Here is a 20,913-nt window from a genome sequence, read left to right on the forward strand (position 1 = left end):
TTCCCTCCTGTGTTTCAAAGGAGAAGAGCAACAGGAATTGATGAAAGGGGTGAGGGCACGGGCAGAAGTTCGGCAATGACCGCTGACAGGCTGAGTGCAAGAGGTGGGGAGTGAGTCTGTTTGCCGGCTCAGAACATGCAAGTCATTCAAAGCGAAGGGCAGGCAAAGGTCAAGTGCAACTGATGGCTGCTCTAAAAGCAACCAACTAGCTTTATGAGGTGATCTCCGATACTTGAAAAACAGATTTTATACATGAGCAAGAGCTGCATTTTAATGAGCAAAATTAACTAGAAGCATATCACAAAGGCTGCATAGTGTAAACAAAGAAAAGTGGAGAATTGAAATCATTTTCCAAGCAATTCAATCCATGAGCCCAGTGGCTGAGAGGCATTTTGTAAGCTTGGGTCTGTGGCCTGGCACACTAAATGCCCTTTGGAGGGATCTGGGATTAGCTGAGGGACACCAGCTCTCTGCTCTGCTGTGATCTTCACCCATTTTAGGAGGTGTGCACCAGTAACGTGACCCTACTTCTAGTCTTTCCCGCCCACAGGATCCACCAATCCTCAGTGTGTGCACTGTAACCCCTCACCATCTCTGCAATGCATCCATCTCTCCCCCTCCCCATCTGTCTCTGCATCAGCTCTCACTGTCGCCCTCACCCTGATCACTGCAACAGCTTTTCTTCTACCTGTTTTCTCAGAACTCTCCAGCCGTCCTCCACTGTGACCATTCATTCATTCAACAAAAGTTTATTGACTGTAAATTACTAATTTGTGCCAGACACTCTGTGCCTTCTTTGCTATCCATTTTCTTTTTTTTCCTGTTTTTTATTTATTTTTGAGAGACAGAGAGAGACACCCCAGGCAGGGAACCGTCAGAGAGAGAGGGAGACACAGAATCTGAAACAGGCTCCAGGCTCTGAGCTGTCAGCACAGAGCCTGATGCAGGGCACGAACCCACGAACCATGAGATCATGACCTGAGCCAAGCCGGACACTAAACCGACTGAGCCACCAAGGCGCCCCTCTTTTTATTTTTTAAATGTTGGTTTTGGAGAGGGAGAGAGGGAGCGAGGGAGAGTGGGAGAGAGAGAAAAAAGTGGAAAAGGGGCAGAGAGAGAGGGAGACAGAGAATCCTAAGCAGGCTCCATGTTCTCAGCATAATCTCACAAATCATAAGATCATGACCTGAACCCAAATCAAGAGCCAGACACTTAACCAACTGAGCCACCCAGGCACCCCAGTATCCATTTTCTATCATTCTCCTTTCTACCTCTCCCTACCCCACTTGCCTTAACCAACCTTAACTTTTTGGCTCTTCCAACAAAGCCTTTTCTCTCTTTCTAACCATCACACTAGTTGATCTCTGCCTGGACTACTCTTCTCCCCTTTTCTTTGGCTCAAATCTACACATCCTCTAGGAAGCCTTCCTTGTCCCCTCAGGGACCCTCCAGGTTCAGTTAGGAGCCCTTTTCCTGTGCTTATCATGGCTCTCTACATCCCCTGCATTTACACACTGCATTGTAATTAGCCCTTTGTCTGTCTTTACTCCAATAGCCTATAAATACTGTGAGCAAGGACCACATGTCTTATTTGGTCTCTGAATCCCTGGCACCTAGCACAGTGCCTGGCACATCATAGATATTCAATAAATACTTCCTTCCTGAACAAATGCACTGATCTTACGATGACAGAACACTGGCTATTCTCTTTTCTCATCAAGGGCATTCCCAATTTCTCAGCTCTCTGAATTATCTGAACCATTTGGATAGGGCCAGTCCAATGGTCTCCAGGTTTACTCCACTCTTCTATCCAGCTGTCATTCTCCATCAGAGTGGGGTCCTGGAGTCATGAGATGAGGTAGAGCAGGGGTGAGCAAGACGGAGGGGAAACCAGGAGGTAAGCAGAGAGTGAGTCTAAAGGGTGGGAAAAATACTAATTCCCTGACATTCAACTTGCTTCCTGGGCAAGTTGAGTCCGCCTACCTTTGTAGGTTGCTCTGGTCGGTATGTTGCAGGTGCAGGTCCTGCTTGGTGGACTCTTACCCTTGCAGAGCTCCCTGCCCGTGTCCACGTTCCTCACCACGCACCCCCACTCCGACTGTCTCGGAGGGAAGCTTCCGACCACAGTCACTGCAGTCTGTGTGGGGAAGAAGAGAATTCAGGAACTGCACCATTGTTCCTGCTCCCTCTCCACCCATCCCTGAGCTTTCAGTGAACTCGCCCTGTGACACGCCAGAGAAAGAGAACCTCTCAGACACCGGATATAAAGAAAGAGATGTTTTATCGACTATTTGATTTGCCCTTTTGTGAATCACATATTCATATTCTTGGACTCTTTTTCAGCTCTGTGTATATTTTTCTTATCAAGATTTAAGAGCTCTCTGTATAGGATAAGATATTAATCCTTATCTGTCCTATTTCTGACATATATTTTCTCCTAATCTACTGTTTGTCTTGCAACTTGTATGTGTGGTATCTTTTACCCCACATGACATGTTTTTATCTAATCAAAAAACAGGGTTTTTGTCTTGGTCATAAAGTTATTCTCAAACTTTAGCTTGTAGACAAATATAAAATTGTTTCGTCATCTTTGTTTTGTTAAACTTACGTATGTAATCTATCTGGAATTTATTTTTGTAAATAGTATGAGGTAAGGATCCAAACTTTATTTTCATCCAGATGGTTAATCAGCTATGTCATAAGCATTTACTTTTAAAAATGCCCTCCTTTCCCCCACTGAACTACCACTTTTGTCATATATTAAATGACCCTATACCTGGAATCTATTTCTGAATTCTGCTGTTTCAATTATCTATTGATTTACTTCTATTTCAATGTCAAGCTTTTACTACTGTGACTTTAAGTATATTTAACATCAGACAAGGCAAATCTCAACTTATTTAGCTTTATTTTCATAATTTTCTTAGCATCTCCTAGACATTATTCTTCCATCTAAACGTTAAGATTATTTTATTTAAATGGGGTGAGGAGATTATGAGTTTAATTGGAATTGTACTAAGTATATGCATCCATGTCAGGAGGTCTTATATATTTGTGGTATTAAGTAGTCGCATCCAAACACGATTTTTTTTTTTCATTTGTTTCTGTTTGGTGCAGGGTTTATTTAAGAGGATATATCTTGATTTCCCAGATGCTAAGTTACATTTTCCCTTTTTTATTTCCTACTGATAATGTTACTAGAGATAAAGAAGGTGATCTACAAAATCTACTTTTAACATTAAGGTTTTATTTGTGGTCAAACATAAGATTAAATTCTGGGGAGGGAGGCTGTGCGTGCATGTGTGTGTGTGTGTGTGTGTGTGTGTGTGTGTGTGTGTGTGTGTGTGTGTGTGTGTGTACACAAATAGACAAAAAAAGAAAATCTTGAAATTTCCCCTAAAGCAACTTTTTCCCAGGTGAATGACCTAAAGAAACAAGGCAGCCAGTTCTCATGTTGAAAAAGGAAAATTATCCCGCCACAAAAAATAAAATGCTAATTATGTAATGTGATCGAGGTGCTAGCTAATGTTATGCCAACACATCATATGCCGATACATCTATGTATCAAACCAACCCGTGGTACACCTTGAGCTTACACAATGTCATATGATTTTATTTCAGTTAAAAAAAATGAAGGTCAGAAAGAAAGGAAATTAAAGGAATTAATAGGTCAGTGGTGGATCCCTTTTGCATCAGGTGCAGGAAAGGGATCTGGTGGGAAGGTGAGCTAACCAGAGGAAGACGAGAGCAGAGGAATTGGAAACCCTACCGCCTACCATGAAGAGCTATGCTCCCAGACAGCCTGGGAGATATCCGTCTTCTGTTATCCTTCCGACCTTCACCCAGACTTTCTGTATGGTCACCTCAAACTCTGTGGTCTCATCTTCAAATAAGCTTGCTATGTCATTCTAGTCCTGGGGTCACCGCCATCCTTTCATTCTCAAACCACTGTTTCTCGGTCACACAGTCTTGCTGGAGAAGGCAAGTTCTTATGAACCAGCTTCAAGTGAACTGAAGTCCAACCACCTCTAGCAGACCTGAGCACGGGGACGAACCCTACACCACTCCCACTAGCTCGCCTCTGGCAAATGGCTGAGCTCTTCTTCCTGCTGCCTTCTTCAACCCAGCGTTAACTTACGCACACGCATCTTAGCACGCGGTCACATCACCTACTATCCTGTCTACATCTAGGCCTTAAGTTCATTTCATTGCTCAAACACTAAGACAACAGGATCAGAAATCTTTTGACATCCTTTTTTCACCAGGTTTAAAGTTTTCACATTTCCTTCCAGTTCTCACATAGTTTTTACGTAACAGTCATCATCACCTTTATCTATTCCATAAATATTTATCAAGCTCTTAACATGTGCTGAGTACTGCACAAGGTATTGAGTACCTTAGTGAACCAAAGAGCTACAGTCCCTGCCTTCGAAGAGTTTATAGTCTAGAAGAAACATAGAAATGTGACATTTCAGAAACCAGAGGGCCATGATATGAGGAGATCATTAACAGATGATAGAAGCCTGGACTAGGATGGGACAGGGGAGATGGAAAGCACTGACTGATTCAAGATATCCTTTAGAAGTAGCATGGGGTGGGACTGGAAATAGATCATGTGGATACGGGGGATTTGGGTTAGAAAAATGGGTGGAAGTACCCTGTACTGAAACGGAAAACACAGAGGGAGAGGCAGACTTTGGGTCGAAAGTATAAGATTTCAATTTTGGATGTGTTTAGTTCAAGATACTTGTATAAAATAAAGGCTATGTCAAGTTAGTTATGGGCCTGGAGCTCAGAGGAGCAATCTGGGCTAGAGACAAAGGAGACAGGAATGTAAGGATGACATATAAAGCCATGGGAATGGATAAAATGATCTACAGACAAAGTATAAAACTAAAGACAGGAACAGCCCAAATGGGGTCTGAAACAACTCCAGTATTTAAAGTTAGGGAGAGAACAAGCCAGCAGGGGAGGCTGAGACATGGCCAGAGAGTAGGAAGAGAGCATGGATGGGGTGTGCCATGGGGGAGGGGGGCAATGCAAGTGGGCATTTCAAGAACGCAGACAACAGGCCAAGTAAGATGAGGACTTACAGCGTCTGCCCAATGGCTACAAGCCATTCACTGGTGACCTCACCAAGAGTGGTTTCAGGGGAACACTGGGACAGAAGCCAAATTGAAGTTGGTCTTGAAAATAGCAAGTTTTAAAAAATGTAGTGAAAGGAGAGGGTAGTCAGGGAGCCGAAGGTATTTTTGCCTGAGTGTGGGTTCCAGGCAAATGCAAAGAAAATGCTGATGCCTTCTTACCAGGTGGATAGCTCCTTCTTCAGAAAAGCTGGATAAAGACAGAATGAAGACACGGAGAGTTAGATGAGACAGAAAGTCTGTCATTTGGCTGGCAATGTCCATGAGGCTCACTGCATTCTAGCAGGTTAACAGAACGTATGTCACTCAGCCATTCCCCTTACGGCCATATAGACCGGTTCTTTCCAGGTTTCTCAGTCCACAAACCTACTGTCATGGCATCTGCCTTCTTACAGTTTTCCTTCTTTCAAGTTACTTCTTCAAAATGTGAAGACTAGAACTAGTGTTTCAAGCAGAATAAATATACTTATGCCTTTGGAAACATCACAGCAAACTGCTCTCCAAAAAAGGCTGTGCTAATTGGCTTTGCCAACACTAGGTGTTAGCATATCTTATCATTTTAATTTGTATTTATTTGATAACTAGTGAAGTTGAACATATTTCCTTAACTATGCCTAACTCTCTGAACCTCCTCTTTCTGCCCACTTTTTTTGGTGCCCTGGAGATTTTCTTTTTCATTTCTCCTAGCTTTAGTATCTTGCAATTAATATTTTGCCTGTTGCAAATGTTTTCCTGAGTGTGTGCCTTAGTTTTTTTATTGTATAGATTTTTAAAAATATCAAGTATGTGAATATCTTTCGTTTGTTATTATATACTACATTGCTTCAGAGCTAAGACAATTGTATTTCTAATTATCTGATACTCAATTCTATTTTCCAGGGTTTTTTTTTTTTGTTGGATTTTTATATGAATCTCAGTTTAAATTTTATTTTTATACTTAATGTAAAATATGAATTATGTTTCCATATTTGAAATCCATTATCTTAGCACCATATTTTATGAAATAATTCTTTTATTTCCTTTTATTTTATGATATCTGACCTTTAAAATTTTTACATTTATTTCTGAGTTTTCTTGTCTATTCTTAGGATCTATATTCCTTTAAGATTTTTTTTTTGAGAGACAGAGCACAAGAGCAGGAGAAAAGGGCAGAGGAGGGGTGAGGGAGAGAGAGAGAGAATATGATTATCTTAAGCAGGCTCAGCACAGAGCTCAACATGGGTCTTGATCCCATGACCCTGGGATCATGACCTGAGCTGAAATCAAGAGTCGGATGCTCAACCAACTGAGCCACCCAGGTGCCCCTGTATTTCTACTTTTAAACGGAATCTTGTGTTGAGTTATTATCACTATATATATATGTGTGTGTGTGTGTGTGTGTGTGTGTGTGTGTGTGTGTGTGTGTGTGTGTGTATACATATATACATATATATATATAGTTTATAATCATATGGTAATGGTCTAGCTCAAATAAATTTCTGTTTTCAAAATACATTTTAGATATTCTTGACAAGTTCATATTATTTCAGTTGAATTTTATATTACTTTTAAGAAAAAGTCTATTCAAATGTTCACTGGGATTACATGAAATCTAGAAAATAGGTTGAGGAAGAAATGACATTTTTATGAGAACTTCTTGCCCAGCAACATAGTACGTGTCTGGATATATTCAAGATCTTTTGCCTACCTTCCAAGAAAATGCTTTGTGTTTTTGTTTTTATTTCTGCTTGTTTATGATGAAGTTTATGTTTATGATGAAGTTTCCCTATCATGAATTATAAATAGCCTTGATAGACCACTGTCCCACTATCTAATTACTATAGAAATAATTGCTTATGGGGCACCTGGGTGACTCAGTTGGTTAAGTGCCTGACTCTTGATTTTGGCTCATGACGTCACGGGTCATAGGATTGAGCCCCATGTCAGACTCTGTGCTGACAGTGTGGAGCCTGCTTGGAATCCTCTCTCTGTTTCTCCCCCACTCATGTGCACACACATACACGCTCTCTCTCTCTCTCTCTCAAACTGAATTAAAAAAACATTAAAAAAAGGAATTAAGGCAAGCTGTTGCATAGCCCAAATTACTATTTTTGGTAATTGTCTTTAACATGTATCTCCTAGAAGAGTGATTTTAAACGACAGGGTATATAACTCACTCTTTAAGTTTATGGCTGAGTATTTTGGTTGTTTTTAATGAATGGGATCTTTTATTAATGGACATTAACTCTTTTATCTCATGTAAAGTTATTGATATTTGAGTGTTTATTAAACATTTAGCACTTATTTTACTTTTAATTTGAATCATTTTAAAAGCTATTATGTTTAGGTTCTGAAGCTACAAACCACTTAAGATGGGCAAACGGTGATATTTTGTATCTGCTCCGTTCCCATAGTTATTTCTATCACTTGTCTCTTGTACTACTGCACTAGACACAACTTTACACACGATGCTGGTTTTACCAGTGACAGTGGAATTTCTTGCTTTCATTCTGATTTTTAAAATAATATTTCCAGTGTCTCTCTTTAGGAATTCTGCTGCTGATGGGAAATACTTCTATATCTTTTCTCTTTTTATTAATACAAGCTGTTTTTACCAAATGTTAAAATCTCTTCATAGGTATACAAATAGCTTTACATAATTCAAAAATGGGATGTCATACATCCTTTATTGTGTTTGTGAGAATTTCCTTTTTCTTCTTCTTTTTCACCCTACTTCTCTTGGCCTTCCCTCTCCACCACATCATCTGTCATGCCATCAGGAGAGCCCATGTTCACAACCGAGTAAGAATTCCTCCATATTTTTCTCCATGCTCAAATAATCACATAGAGACATAAACATGTATAGACTATGCTATGTCAATAGCATATCATATATGCTATATGTATCAATAGCATATATTGAGTTTTTGATGAATACAAGATCTTGCTACACATACTTTTCTGCATCTTGCTGTTTTTGCTCAACAAAACCTCATGAAATCCCTCCAAGCCAACTGGAATTGCTCCAATTATTTCTTGTTAATGCCGATTCTGTAATGAGGATGAGGATATACAGTCTCCTAATTGTTTTGTGTAAAGAGATGATGATTCTTGGAAGCAAGGGCTCTGCATTATATTGGGGTCTTTCTGCACTCAGAAAGTTACTAGAATGTTACGAACGTCTATGATGGGCAACTAACTAGCAAACACTCTGATTTGAGCTATGGACCTCCATCTCCATAATTAGGATCAGGTATTATTTAAATCAACAAAGATCTGGGACTTTCACGCAAGTCATGGATGACCATGACGACAGGCAGTATTTTGAAATGATATGACTAAGAGATCGCATCACGCATCTTATCGATGTTATTGAAATAATCAGTCCAAAGGTGGTTTCAAAGACAAACTTTACTCAGATTACTAAATTCTTATCTCCTTTACCTTGAGAGTGGTGGTGGCTGGAGAGGGAGGGAATGGTTGTGTGAGAAGGCTCTAGCGGGATTTGGGTAAACCACAGTGGGACTCAGGGTGGAGAAGAAAGCACTAGTGGTTGTTTGAGTGGTAAACAGTTTTTGTAATGTTCCAAACTAGACAGAAATGGCGATTAATGTGTACCAGGGAACCCAAAGATACGTAAGCAAATTACGCAAGCAGCATTTTTTATTTAATGAACAGGTTGCTTTCCCTTACTACATTTAGCTGAAGTATCCCCCTTAAAATTTTCCAGATGATAAAAAAAAAAAAAAACCTTGGCTAATCTTTTTTTTTTTTTTTTAATGTTCATTTATCTTGAGAGAGAGAGAGGAGTGTGCTTGTGCAAGTGGGGTAGGGGCAGAGAATGAGAGAGGGAAAGACAGAGTCCCAAGCAGGCTCTGTGCTGTCAGTGTGGAGCCCAACAGCAGACTTGATCTCACACCCATGAGATCATGACCCGAGCCGCAATCAAGAGTTGGACACTTAACTGACCAAGCCACCCAGGCACCCCAAATCCTGAGTAATCTTAACCATTTATCAGAGTCCTGGGTATATTCAAAGATCGCGTTTTTTTGTTTTTTTAACCATTCTCTATCAGCACCCAAGTTAGCTGTTTTTCAGAATGATAAGAGAAATAAGATTTTGACCACGCCTATGCCTAGATGCATAAGCCTCTTTTTCACACAATTTTTTCACTCTGACTCAGGGCTGGTAGAGGTTTGGATGAAGGCTTTCAAAGTTCTTTTTTCACCGCCCCGCCCCCCCACCTGCCGGAAGACAATAGAAAGTGACAACATCCAAATACCTTTAAATCCATGAGTTCTGATCAGTTATGACTTGAAAGCTTTATTCTTTTATTATTTATCACTCATTAAATGCTCTGGCTCTCCTTTATTAAATGTTAAATCATCTTAAGTGGTATGGTTCTTGCTATTTGAAATGGCAAAGTGTACGGGAAAAGAGAAAGTGGCCCATTTCCTTGTTAATGTGGCATTCAAATAAAACACTGAGCTCAACAGACAGGTCAACTGGCTGCTGATGGTGATTCTGTACAATTATTCATAATACAAGAACTATAATTAGGGAGAAAATGTCTCCTTATAGCACCACTGAGATTGTAAGGCAGGAATTCCATTTTCCCATAGGGTATGGAGGGCTGTGAATCAGAAAATGCTTGACTATGTGCTGCTCATTGCTTCCCTTCTCTCATCCAGTGACAGAGCTGAAGAGCCGCCAATGGCAGTGAGGCCACAGCAAGAGCCCACTGGCTTTCCAAGGGACCCCCTTGTAATTTTCATGACCCACATTCGTTTCTCGGCTTCTCTACCAATATTGTGTATAGCCACGTATAAAAGCTAGTTATTAGGACAAGCCTGAACAAGTTAGGAAAAGGACCATAAAACAAAATTCTACACTTCAATCACATTTAGGAGTCTTGTGGACCATGAATTTGAACTTTTTCTTCAGCTCTACAAGATGACAAACTCCATGAGGGCAGGCTCACGAAAGGTCTTGTTCTCCACTATTTCCCTAGCATCTTGCAGACTATATCTGCCAGGCACTCAATATTAGCTAACTAAATGAATGGGCTCTCCTCATTAGGCTTACTTAATACTCGTAGATCTTTTACACACAGAGGGAAGCTAGCATCAGTTGTACAAAATAAGACAACAGAGACAAATGAAAATCTGTCCTCTTACCTTATCTTTACTGCTTCGAAATAGGTTAATTTGAGGGCACTTTTTAGCTCCCGATGAAATATCCAGCCAGTTTTCATAGTTGTCTAAACGTGCACAATCTTCTTTGAAAGTACACCTATCAGAAAAAGCAAAAGGCAACAAAACAGCAACCCCACACATGCATTAGTTCAAAGCTTCTCATACTTGGTTTCAGTGCAGAATGCCAGGCTTTGTGGACTATTCATTTTGAGCGAGAATAGGAACATGATGCTAAAAACCATGAAAAGCAACAGGCCAACAGCAGTGTTTTTCCATCATGTCTATAAGCAGAGAACAACACATCGAAATGTAGACAACATGTTGAACTTAGACTCCCGAGGCACCTCTCAAGATGACATCGCCAAATACATCCAAAGCACATCCTCTTGAGGGTTCTAATATTAAAGAGCTCCCTTCTAGAAAAACCTGGCAAAGCACAGCCCACGAAGGGGTTCACATATCGTATAAATTTTAGGTTTGTTATTTGTTCCCAGAAGATCAACCTACCATGGAATTTTTTGTTACTAAAAAAAATAATAAAGCTAGCTTGTGCTTTGTTGTAGGATAATTAAATATAAATATTTCAAGGGCAGAGTCCTCCCAAGAATGTGATAAGCCATTCCATACCCATCTGTTACATAACATTTATTTAGACAGACACCCAATTATATCAAAAGATGTGGGTGCAACACTTCCCAGGGCCACTTTCTCAAGTTTGTCAGCTCACAGGATACCCCAAATAAATCTTAAGCTGCAGCCAGGGCCAACTCCTTTGATAAACACGACCAGGAACTAAGGGGTGAGACCGTTCTTTGCTTGACATCTCGGTCACTCCAGGTCATGCTAACTTGGGAACTCCTGTCTCACCAGAAGGGCCGCCAACCCGATGAAAAGAACGAACACCAAGTGTCATGTTAGTCTCAAAGGTGCTGAACTCCACAAACATTCCACTGAATTATATCAAGGCAAGACTAAGACATCTCTGTTATCTAAGCCTCCCCAAGGCCTCAGGTTAAAATGAAGGGGTAGGGGAGAACCAGAGTGAGTAAGTCTGAAAAGAAATGGAAAATTCATGAATCATGAGACTGAAAAGCAACCCAATGATAACCACATTCATCTGTGGGGAGTCCCTGAAAGGACCTGAATGCAGTGGGGTGTGGTCCCCCGAAAGGTGTTTAACTTCACAAGCATTTCATTTCTTCTTCTTCCTCTTCTCTCCCCTTTTAATTCGTAAGAATTTAGGCCCCACGGCTTCGTCTTTGAGCTCTGTGCTAATTTGAATATGACAAAAATAGAACAGGAAGCCAGTGAGTTTCATTAAGCATCATCCTCAAGCAGTACTTTGAGCAAGTATTGGGGAACCCTGTTTGCCGAAAACCCATCTGTGTCCAAACTCCCCTACATCTGGGGCAGTTCCTTCTCCGACATCCTGACCGTGGGGATTTTCATCAGCAGTTCTCCTCAGCCATAAATTTATCCGACCCTTGATGGCTAGCTCGTCTGTCACGGACATTAAGTTCAAATTAAACGGCCTGTCGGTGTCACGGAGAGTTAACCACAGAGGGACAAGTATGGCCGGACTCAAGAACAGAATGACGAGGCTGGTTTCTCTATCTTGTATTTGAACGAGCTTAGGACTGCCAAAAACTACCTGCCTCTCATGGGTACTCCAGTTTGTAGAAGGCGCTTCCTCTGTCTCTGAGAAAAACAAAAAGAAAAAGCCGGTTCTAGAGAGACTGGAGCACAAATGCTGTCGTAGGCTCTTAACGCTGCCTGGAAGTCAAGGCCTAAGGCTGCCAAAAAAACAAGTGTAAAATATTTCATACAAATAGTGCTGCAATTTGCCAATTTGTAGGCAGAACACAGTAGTGCCACTGAGTTATCACTCCCTTTGCTGAACTCCAATAGCATTTCTTGTCAGAACCACACATTTTGGTATTTAATCATATGCTGTGTTGAATTACAACTTAACTGTTTCACATGCCGGTGTCATTCCTCCCCATGTAGGCTCTAAGCTCCTCAAAGGAAGGGAGAATGTTTTTTAATATTCCTTCAGCAAATCCCTCAGTGTTTGGCAGCAAGATATGCAAATACTGGGGTTTCAAGAAATATTTTTGAATGGGTGGATGAAATATGAAATCTCTATAGGTCCTTTTTGGTGGTGATTTTCTCTCTCAAGTTTCCTTACAATTTATGTCTGACTCCTACTTATGATAAACAGACTATTTTTAATGTAAGCTAAAAGTTCAAATCTGAGGCCAGAGAGGGGGCAAATTAGGAGTTGAAGAAAGAAGAAGAAGAAAAAGAAGAAATACATAATGAACCTCTTACTTCCTATTTTGTGTAAGGTAGAAACAAAATCCAACCATGTTAAGCAACTCAACATAAATTTCTTGTTTATAAAACACCTCTGAAATTTCTAAACTCCCATTTCTTGATTCTCACCAGTAAAAGAAATAAAATAAAGAAAACAGCAAACTGTGACACTAAGAATGCACAACCAGATGGTCAACCGACAAGAGTATCTTATTACTTCTCCAATATTGCAGATGATAAAATGTTCATGACAGCACATTACCCACACGGTCACATTTCTTAAGAAGGGGGAGCAGGTCTTAGAGCCCCACGTTTTAGTAAAACAAAACCAGTTATTTTGAAATTATCTCTTGTGAAGGCTGTCACTCTTACTCCTATATATTACCAAAGCAACGGTCAAGTGCATAGACACGTAAGCCTTTGCCCTGATCAAATTAGCATCTCCTGGTGGGACACAACTTTTGGTGATGCAGACCCTCATGAAGTGCTCTCAGGTAGGCTGATCTCTTAAATGGCTTCATTTCAATTTCTTCAGGCCACAGATAAGAGGAATATTGGGTTCAGATTACAATGAGCACATTCTGGAGAAAATGGCAAGCGATGTATTTGCTTCCCTTACTCTATGGTATTGCTACCGCCCACCCTCTACTGGGGGTCCACCCAAAAGTCCGAAGACTCCAAGTCACTGTTTTCTTTTTCTAGGCCTTATTTCTAGCTACATCTCATGCCTCCACGATAAGGCCACTATGCAGACCCTATCTTATTCACCGATCAGGAAATAGAACCTGCTCGAATGCAAAGACAAGACTGCCTGCCCGAAGAAACAAAACAAAGCAAAACCCAAATCAAAAAGTAAATTAAAAAAATTTTTTTTCCTTAGGTGAAAAACACAGTATGTGGAAATCCTTCAGTGAAAAAAACTAGTTAAAAAGGCTTGTTCTTATTAGTTTGCTATGGAATCTTATTCAAGATAATAACAGAGTCCGGTAATGCCCACTTAACTCTCTAAGTACATGAACCACCCCCTCCCTCACCCAACTCATTATAAAGTATGCTCAAAACCTATCCAGGCCTCCACTTTTTTTTTTTTTTTAATGTTTATTTACTTGTTTGAGAGAGAGAGCAAGCGAGAGAAAAGAAGAGAGAATCCCAGGCTCTGGGCTAACAGTGTAGAGCCCAGCATGGGGCTTGAACTGTGAGATCATAAACTGAGCCAAAATCAGGAGTCTGATGCTTAATGACTGAGCCCCCCAGGTGCTGCTAGGCCTCAGCTCCTGAACAGAAAGGTTCCAGACACTTGTTTCTGAGTTTGCTGTTTGGAATTCAGAAAGTACTTGCATAGGATGGCTTTGCTTCCTGAGTTCCTAGAAATCTGACTAAACCCAAACATCCCAGAATAACCACCCCAGGCTCCCACAAGAAGGGACACTGCCCTGATCTGGCGCTGGACTGAGTGCTTACACTTAGTACTTCCCCATTCATCCTCACAACCACCTCATTTCACAGGGCTGACACAGAGTCTCAGAGAAGTGCAAGAACATGTCAACATCACACAGCCACAAGTGACACAAGTCTGCCTACAGAGCCTCCCACTTGGCCACTCGACTGCATGGCCTCCTAGAAAACCTAACAATCACTTAATAAGATGCCAAAGGGTAAAGATAGTCAGACATCCCCCTGGCTTCCCCAGGCCTCCACAGTGGTTGGGGGTGGAGCTTCACCAGGACGAGCACCCCAGGAACCCATTAGAGAAGGTCAGGCAGAGTCTCTAGGTTGAAAGGACATCAAGGACTGGGTGGGGCTGGGGGGGTTCTGAGACACTTCTGATTTTCATCTGTCACTAGCCCCAAATATGAAACATCCATCTACAGGTTAAAATCCCAGGAGGTCCCATTTTACAAATCTACTGTGCCCCCCCCCAAATCTGCTTGCAACCCATCTGTTTGTAACATGAAATGCACATTTCTCCCCATAGAAATAATGTTATAAACAGTGATTAGGTCTCCAGGTTAGCCCACAAAACCTATTTATCCGTAATGTAACCTTTGATGCTATATATTTGCAATAAAGTGTAGCCGGAAACAATGAGATTGCAGCCATTTGCATTATATAGCAGTTTTTCTCCTACTTTACTTGTGTTTCGGCTCAGCTGGCAGTCTGGGAACAGTGCCCAGCTGGATCGACTTTTACATTTATTACTACGGTATTATATTTATACAGCATTTCTGGTTTTTTTTTAAATGGGTATGACTTAAATTATTAATTGTTTTCATGCCAATGTAACGAACAGGGAGGGCCAGCTCTGAAAAGGAGCTGAAGTTTCCAGGCAGGTGAAATGCCCCTGGCCTGGGCTGGGGGACCTTGGAATCTGACTCTCTTTGGCCAGAATTTTTTTTCCCCTCTTGTTCAGTGAGAGTGTATTGGTCCTTAGCATGACATCTCAGTTACCAAGGTAAAGTCACATACACGACTGCAGGTAAAAACATGTAAAATAATATCAAAATAAATTGAAGCCTACTTTTCTGTGTGTCCTGAAGTAAGCGGTGTAATAAACAGTCTCATAAGCAGAGAGCTTTAATCACACAACTCAGTCTCACTGAAGTTCCAGTAGTGTTTGTAGATATGGGTCCTAAAATTTAAGTTTCAAATATTTATGTTTTTTATTTATTTTTGAGAGGTAGAGAGAGACAGCGCGAGCAGGGGAGGGTCAGAGACAGAGAGAGAGACACAAAATCTGAAGCAGGCTCCAGGCTCTGAGCTGTCAGCACAGAGCCAGACGCGGGGCTCGAACCCACAAACCATGAGATCATGACCTGAGCCGAAGCCAGACACTTAACTGACTCAGCCATCCAGGCGCCCCAGTTACAAACATTTAAGCCCTGAAAAACTAATATAAAATGCACTTCAGCCCCTAAGTGGGCTCTTCTGTCATTAGTATTTGACAGTCTGGGACAGTGAGGGAGCCTTTCCTCACCTACTTTTTGAGGTTCAACTATCCAAAAAGACCAGCAACACACTGGAATGAATACTTAATAGTTGACAATCTTTGACTTAACGTTTCCCTTTTGAGAAGCCCAAGGAACAACTGAGAGCTTATTACTGTGCAAATAATTCCCTGAAATCCCAACAGAACTTAGGAGGGGACTTTTTCTTGTGACCCACAGGGCCCAGTGTCCTGACCTCAAGTCAGCCAGTCTCCCCGGGGCTTGAATGGGGCCAACAGCCAGCAGCCCTTTCTTAGCGTGAGCCCTTTTCTCCAATTTGTGCCTCCTCCTTCCAATCAAAACAAAACCAAAAAAATCTCACATCAAAAGGTAAAATAACTCATAGCTTCAGCGACTTCACCACGATCATCCTCACTCTGGGTGACTGAAAACCGAAGCTGCTAAGAGGAGCGTCGGCAACAAGCATGAAAGCCCTGGAGGACTTCTGCCCGCTCCTGAGATCCTTGCTACACCGGCCGTCCCTGCCGGGCCCCTGGCTTCCACTCCCAAGGTCAAAACCGGCAGGGCCCTTCCTCCCGAGACAGCCCAAGACCCAGTCCCTCCGCCCAGAACTCCCAGAGGAATCAAATAGATCTTCACCTACACAGTCAGACCCTGAGGCACCCGCAGGTTCCAGAAGGGGCAGTGCGGGGGTGGCAGGCAGGCATCCTCCTGCCTCAGTCCTCAAAGAGCCACTCACTCAACCTTGAAATAGAAACTCTGAACTCAGAAATGTACCTTCTACTTCCTGTCACTCGAATGTCATCAGCATCCCCTAATCTAATTGTTTCCCAAGAGCAGACAGTCCCCGAAGGAAACTGATAACTAAACATCATTGAAGGTGGGGTTGGTGTGACCTATGCCAAAGATTCTATACTGATATGATATCAGAAAACTTTTCACAAGGAAACAACCCAGCCTCTCTCTCAGGGAACAGGAGGCTGTGTCCACGTGGGGGGAAGGTTTGGTTATGAGAGCATCCCAAGGTCTTCTGCTAAGTAATGTGAAACAGATGTCTCCATTTTTTGGAAAGGCTCAGAGGAGGACCTAGGTGGTCCCAGAGCTTAGGGGGCTTCTATGGACCTGATAAGTCCATGAGATGAAGAAACCAAACTTGACTGAATAGAAGAGAATAGGATGTCACTGTGGCAAAACTACACTCTGAACTCAAGGCCTCTGGAGTCACGAAAAGGGAATGTCAAAACACAAGATCAAAATAACTTGCTGGGGAAGCTGAAGAATTGGATCTTCATCACTGAAGCTGAAAGGCAATCTACATGATAAAATTATGCTAATAACAGAGACAATTTAGAAGATTTAAAAAAAAAATGAAAACATCTAACATGCCAGGCCACATTCTTTCACAGGATTTGATTAATTTTCTCTTCATAACAATTCTATGAGGAATAGTAATTGTCCCTGCTTACGGATGGGGGAAACTGAGGTGCAGAAGACCTTGCTTGCCCAAGGTCACAGAGTTAGCCAGTGGAGGGGCTGAGATACAAAAACCAAGCAGTGTAGCTTCCCGTGTCCATGGTCTCGTCTAAGAGCCCATATGGCCTCCTGCAAAAGCTAACACTGAGCCCTTCCCACTGGGCAAAAAATAAATAAATAAACTAATTTCTTTGCTGCAGGACTTCTCAGAGCCTTGAGTATGCTGGTGTACTTCATAACCTTCCAAGGTAGGAATGAAGGATCTTCCAGATTTTTAGAAGTTCTAGTCATGCATGCTAGGAAATACTGCCTGATCTTGATTAATGAGCAGTAAATCAAAAAGTGAAAAAAATTAGAAAACTCTAGGCCTTTCTTGGCTTTTTTCTCAGCTCTCATACTCGGTTGATCATGATCTATTAATTCTATGCATCCCTCTAGGCTATCTCCCACATTCCACCCTCATCCATCACCTCTCACCTGGGTTCCTGCCTTCCCGCCTCCAGTCAGCCTCTACATGGCCATCTAGGTTATTTTCAAGCACAGAGCTGACCATAGCACTTCCTATTTAAAACCTTCGATGGCACCCTTTTACCTACATTAAACTCCTCTGCCTCTGTGTCTTTTATGACTAGGAGCCTAGAACACATGTTTCCATGTTCATGTCTATAACCTGACACTAGGAGGTCCTAGCCCCTGCCTTCCTCTCCAAATCATCCCTAGGCAACTGTGGATCGATGAGTCTATTTGATTACTACATGCAGTGTTAACATGCCTGCCTTCTCCTAGCATATGCTGTTCCCATGGCCCAGAGTGCCCTTCAGCCTACAATATCCTTGGTGCAATTATGTTCCGGTTCAAGGCTAGTTCAAAGTCACTTTCCCCGTAATGTCTGCCCAACCTCGAGGCAAAGCAGTCGCTCCTTCCTCTGTGTCCCTGTGGCACCTTACACATGCTCCGGGTATAGACAGCACTGCTGATTGTCTCTCTCCCACCAGACTGTAGGGCACCAAGGGGACGGCCCGCCTCCTTCACCTTGGCACCTGCAGGGCCTAGTACCATATTTGGCATTCACAACACAATATGTACTGAGTGCCCACCAAACACCAAACACCACAGTAGGCACTGCGGACACATCACTTTATCAGCCAGTTAAAGTCTCCCTGTTAATGAGCTTATATTCCAGTGGGGCACACAGACATAAACCAGATAAGTCAATAATAATTTAAAGTAATTTCAAATTAATGTAAGTCTTCTGCAGAAACCAAAAAGGAGCACAGAGGAACTACTTTAGATTGCCTGGTCAGGAAAGATGGCATTTCAGCTCAGGATTCAAGGATGAAAACCATCCAGCCGTATCAGGAATAATGGGAACAGCACTCCAGGCACAAGGAACAGCATGTGCCAAGACCCTGAATTCACATAGAGCTGGGCCTCTGCGAGGACCTGATTAAACACTAGACTGGCTAGTAAACGAAGGGGAGAGTCGTTCTGCCAATTACAAGCCAGTGACTTCGGGCAAGTGACGGGCCCGCCCTGTGTCTTCAGGCTGTCCATCTGCAGAAATGCAGATAAGGATAGGTTCTACCTCATGGAGTTGTTACAAAAATGTTTTAACTATTTAAACTGAGACTTACAGTAATGCCTTGGCAAATATTAGTAGTTATTGTTATCTTTATTACTCAGGCAGATGAAACAGACTTTAGGCAAAAATTTGGAGGACATACACAAGATGCCAGTCACGAGACAGGGATAGGTGCAATGAAAGTAACCAGACTGCCCGCTGGCACAGCTCACACACACCAGGTTGACATTCGGCACACCTCTCCTATGCAACACGGCAAACTTCAAGGCTTCCTGGAAGCCTTAATCACAACTCTCCTTCCTCCCAAGACTAAAGGGCTCTTTGAGGTCTCTCTACGCCGTGAGCACCGGCTACCAGCACTTCTGCGGTGTACTGATGGCATTTGCTCGGTGTATGTGTCCCGCCCTGACCTGTGAGCTTCTCAGAGGCAGAACCAGAGTCATCTGTCTCCCCTCAGGGCCTAATCCAGGGCCTGACCCACAGCTGGTATTCAACAAGCATTAGCTGAATTGCATTAAGAACAAACTGAGGGCTGAAAAGGGAGGGGGAGAAGGAAGGGGGTGATGGGCATGGAGGAGGGCACTTGTCCGAATGAGCACTGGGTGTTACATGGAAACCAACTTGGCAATAAACTATTAAAAAAAAAAAATTCAATTTTAAGGGGACTAAAATGCTTGACTATGTCTCCACGATACCAGCATAAGCTGTTTCCTTGATTTTTGCTCACTGGGCTTGCCTGTTCACTGGTGGAAAACCAGCCTTTGTCTTGAAACTTGGAGCTGTTTAGCACACAAATATTTGCAGCCTAAAACACTCACACAAAAGGGATTTGTAGCTTTCACCCCATGTGGTTCTTTCGTAGGTGATGAGCGTACTGAAGTTGGTGTGTTCATTCCCAAATGCAAACCACGAGCTGACGAACTTAATTAAGGGAGGTATTTTTAAAATATGTAACATGGAGATACAAATGGGAAGCCGATGCCTCTTGAGTCAAGGAGATCTGGGTTCAAAGCTACACTTCCACACATTCCCTGTGCAGCTGGGGGCACGTTCCCTTCCCTCTCTGGGCCTCAGTTTCCCCACCAGTAAGCAGGTGGCAATGCTGACATCCCCATCTCCCTGAGGGCAATACTGAATGTCGCCTGGCGTATCAGAAACGGTCCCCTGTCTGTGCCGCAGAACAGAAGCGCCCAAGCTTCACAACACGTTACAAAAGCAAAAACATGAAAGACGGCCTGGAACGCGTCCGACGAAGATGGATCGTTGCGTTTGAAGGTGGAGGAGTTGCTGGGAACAGGACACACACGAGGTCACAGAGACAAGGGAAAACATTTGAGGAATTTTTAAAAGCCAATCAATACATACTTATGAAAGTGCCTGCTGCCTGAGATAAGGTCATTTCAAAAAAAATCTATTCCATTAAAATACGTATTTACTAAAAGGGGCGTTCCTTAATGGTACTTGTTCCAAGTCATAGAACATCAATTAAAGAGATGGTGCTCATAAGCAGTTTGGAAGCTGAGCTCCGAGGATGTCAGCCGCCAGCCCTTTCCAAACCAAAGTGGCTCCTGAGCAAGGTGAACGTCCTCCCTGTGTTGACCTCTGTCAACTGTGGGGGTACCGAGAGCTGTGCCCCTTAATGATTTCATCCCCTCTCCACCTTCTGCCTTGAAAGAAGTAGAATTTGTGCACAGCTCCTCACGGTTGATAAAGCTGGGTCTGGTCTGGGGGTCTGGGTTCACCGAAGACCCCTCGGCACCACTAGAAGGCCCCCCAATCCCTTTCAGCATCCTCGGTAACCCAGATGCCTGGGCTGGGCCTCCGCCAGGTTCACTCAGTGTCACCCCAAGGTCCGAGGAACATACTCCTCTTTGCTCCCCACTGCTTCTACCCCACAGATGGCTGTTCTACTTGCTGATACACAATTAATCGGCACAATGGGGTCCTTGTGCAAGAAGGAAGGGCCACCCCCAAATCCCATCATTATCATTACCGCTGTCATTAGAGCCGCACTGGACCATAAAGGAGGGTCACTGTGGGGCGCCTGGGTGGCTAGGTCGGTTAAGCCTCCGACTTCGGCTCAGGTCAGATCTCACGTTTGTGGGTTTGAGCCCCGCGTCAGGCTCTGTGCTGACAGCTAGCTTCTGGTTCTGTGTCTCCTTCTCTCTCTGACCCTCCCCCTCTCATGCTCTGTCTCTCTCTGTGTCAAAAATAAATAAAACATTGAAAAATATTAAAAACAAAAAAAGGAGTGTCACTGCATAGCGACACATCCCAGA

At 42.7% G+C, this 20,913-nt stretch overlaps 1 protein-coding gene across 1 annotated transcript in view; it reads right to left on the reverse strand.

The window, feature by feature from the left end:
- The window catches only part of PLXNC1 (plexin C1), a gene marked incomplete at its 5' end in the record, with an annotated part of 144,424 nt that overhangs the window by 77,213 nt on the left and 46,298 nt on the right, over positions 1 to 20,913 (reverse strand). Inside the window, 2 exons of the mRNA XM_029955443.1 lie at positions 1,984 to 2,137; positions 10,301 to 10,415. Coding sequence (XP_029811303.1) covers positions 1,984 to 2,137; positions 10,301 to 10,415 — 269 coding nt within the window. The remainder of the gene's footprint in view (positions 1 to 1,983; positions 2,138 to 10,300; positions 10,416 to 20,913) is intronic.

Source organism: Suricata suricatta, chromosome 10 (genome assembly GCF_006229205.1).
Source record: "Suricata suricatta isolate VVHF042 chromosome 10, meerkat_22Aug2017_6uvM2_HiC, whole genome shotgun sequence".
Lineage (NCBI taxonomy): Eukaryota > Metazoa > Chordata > Mammalia > Carnivora > Herpestidae > Suricata > Suricata suricatta.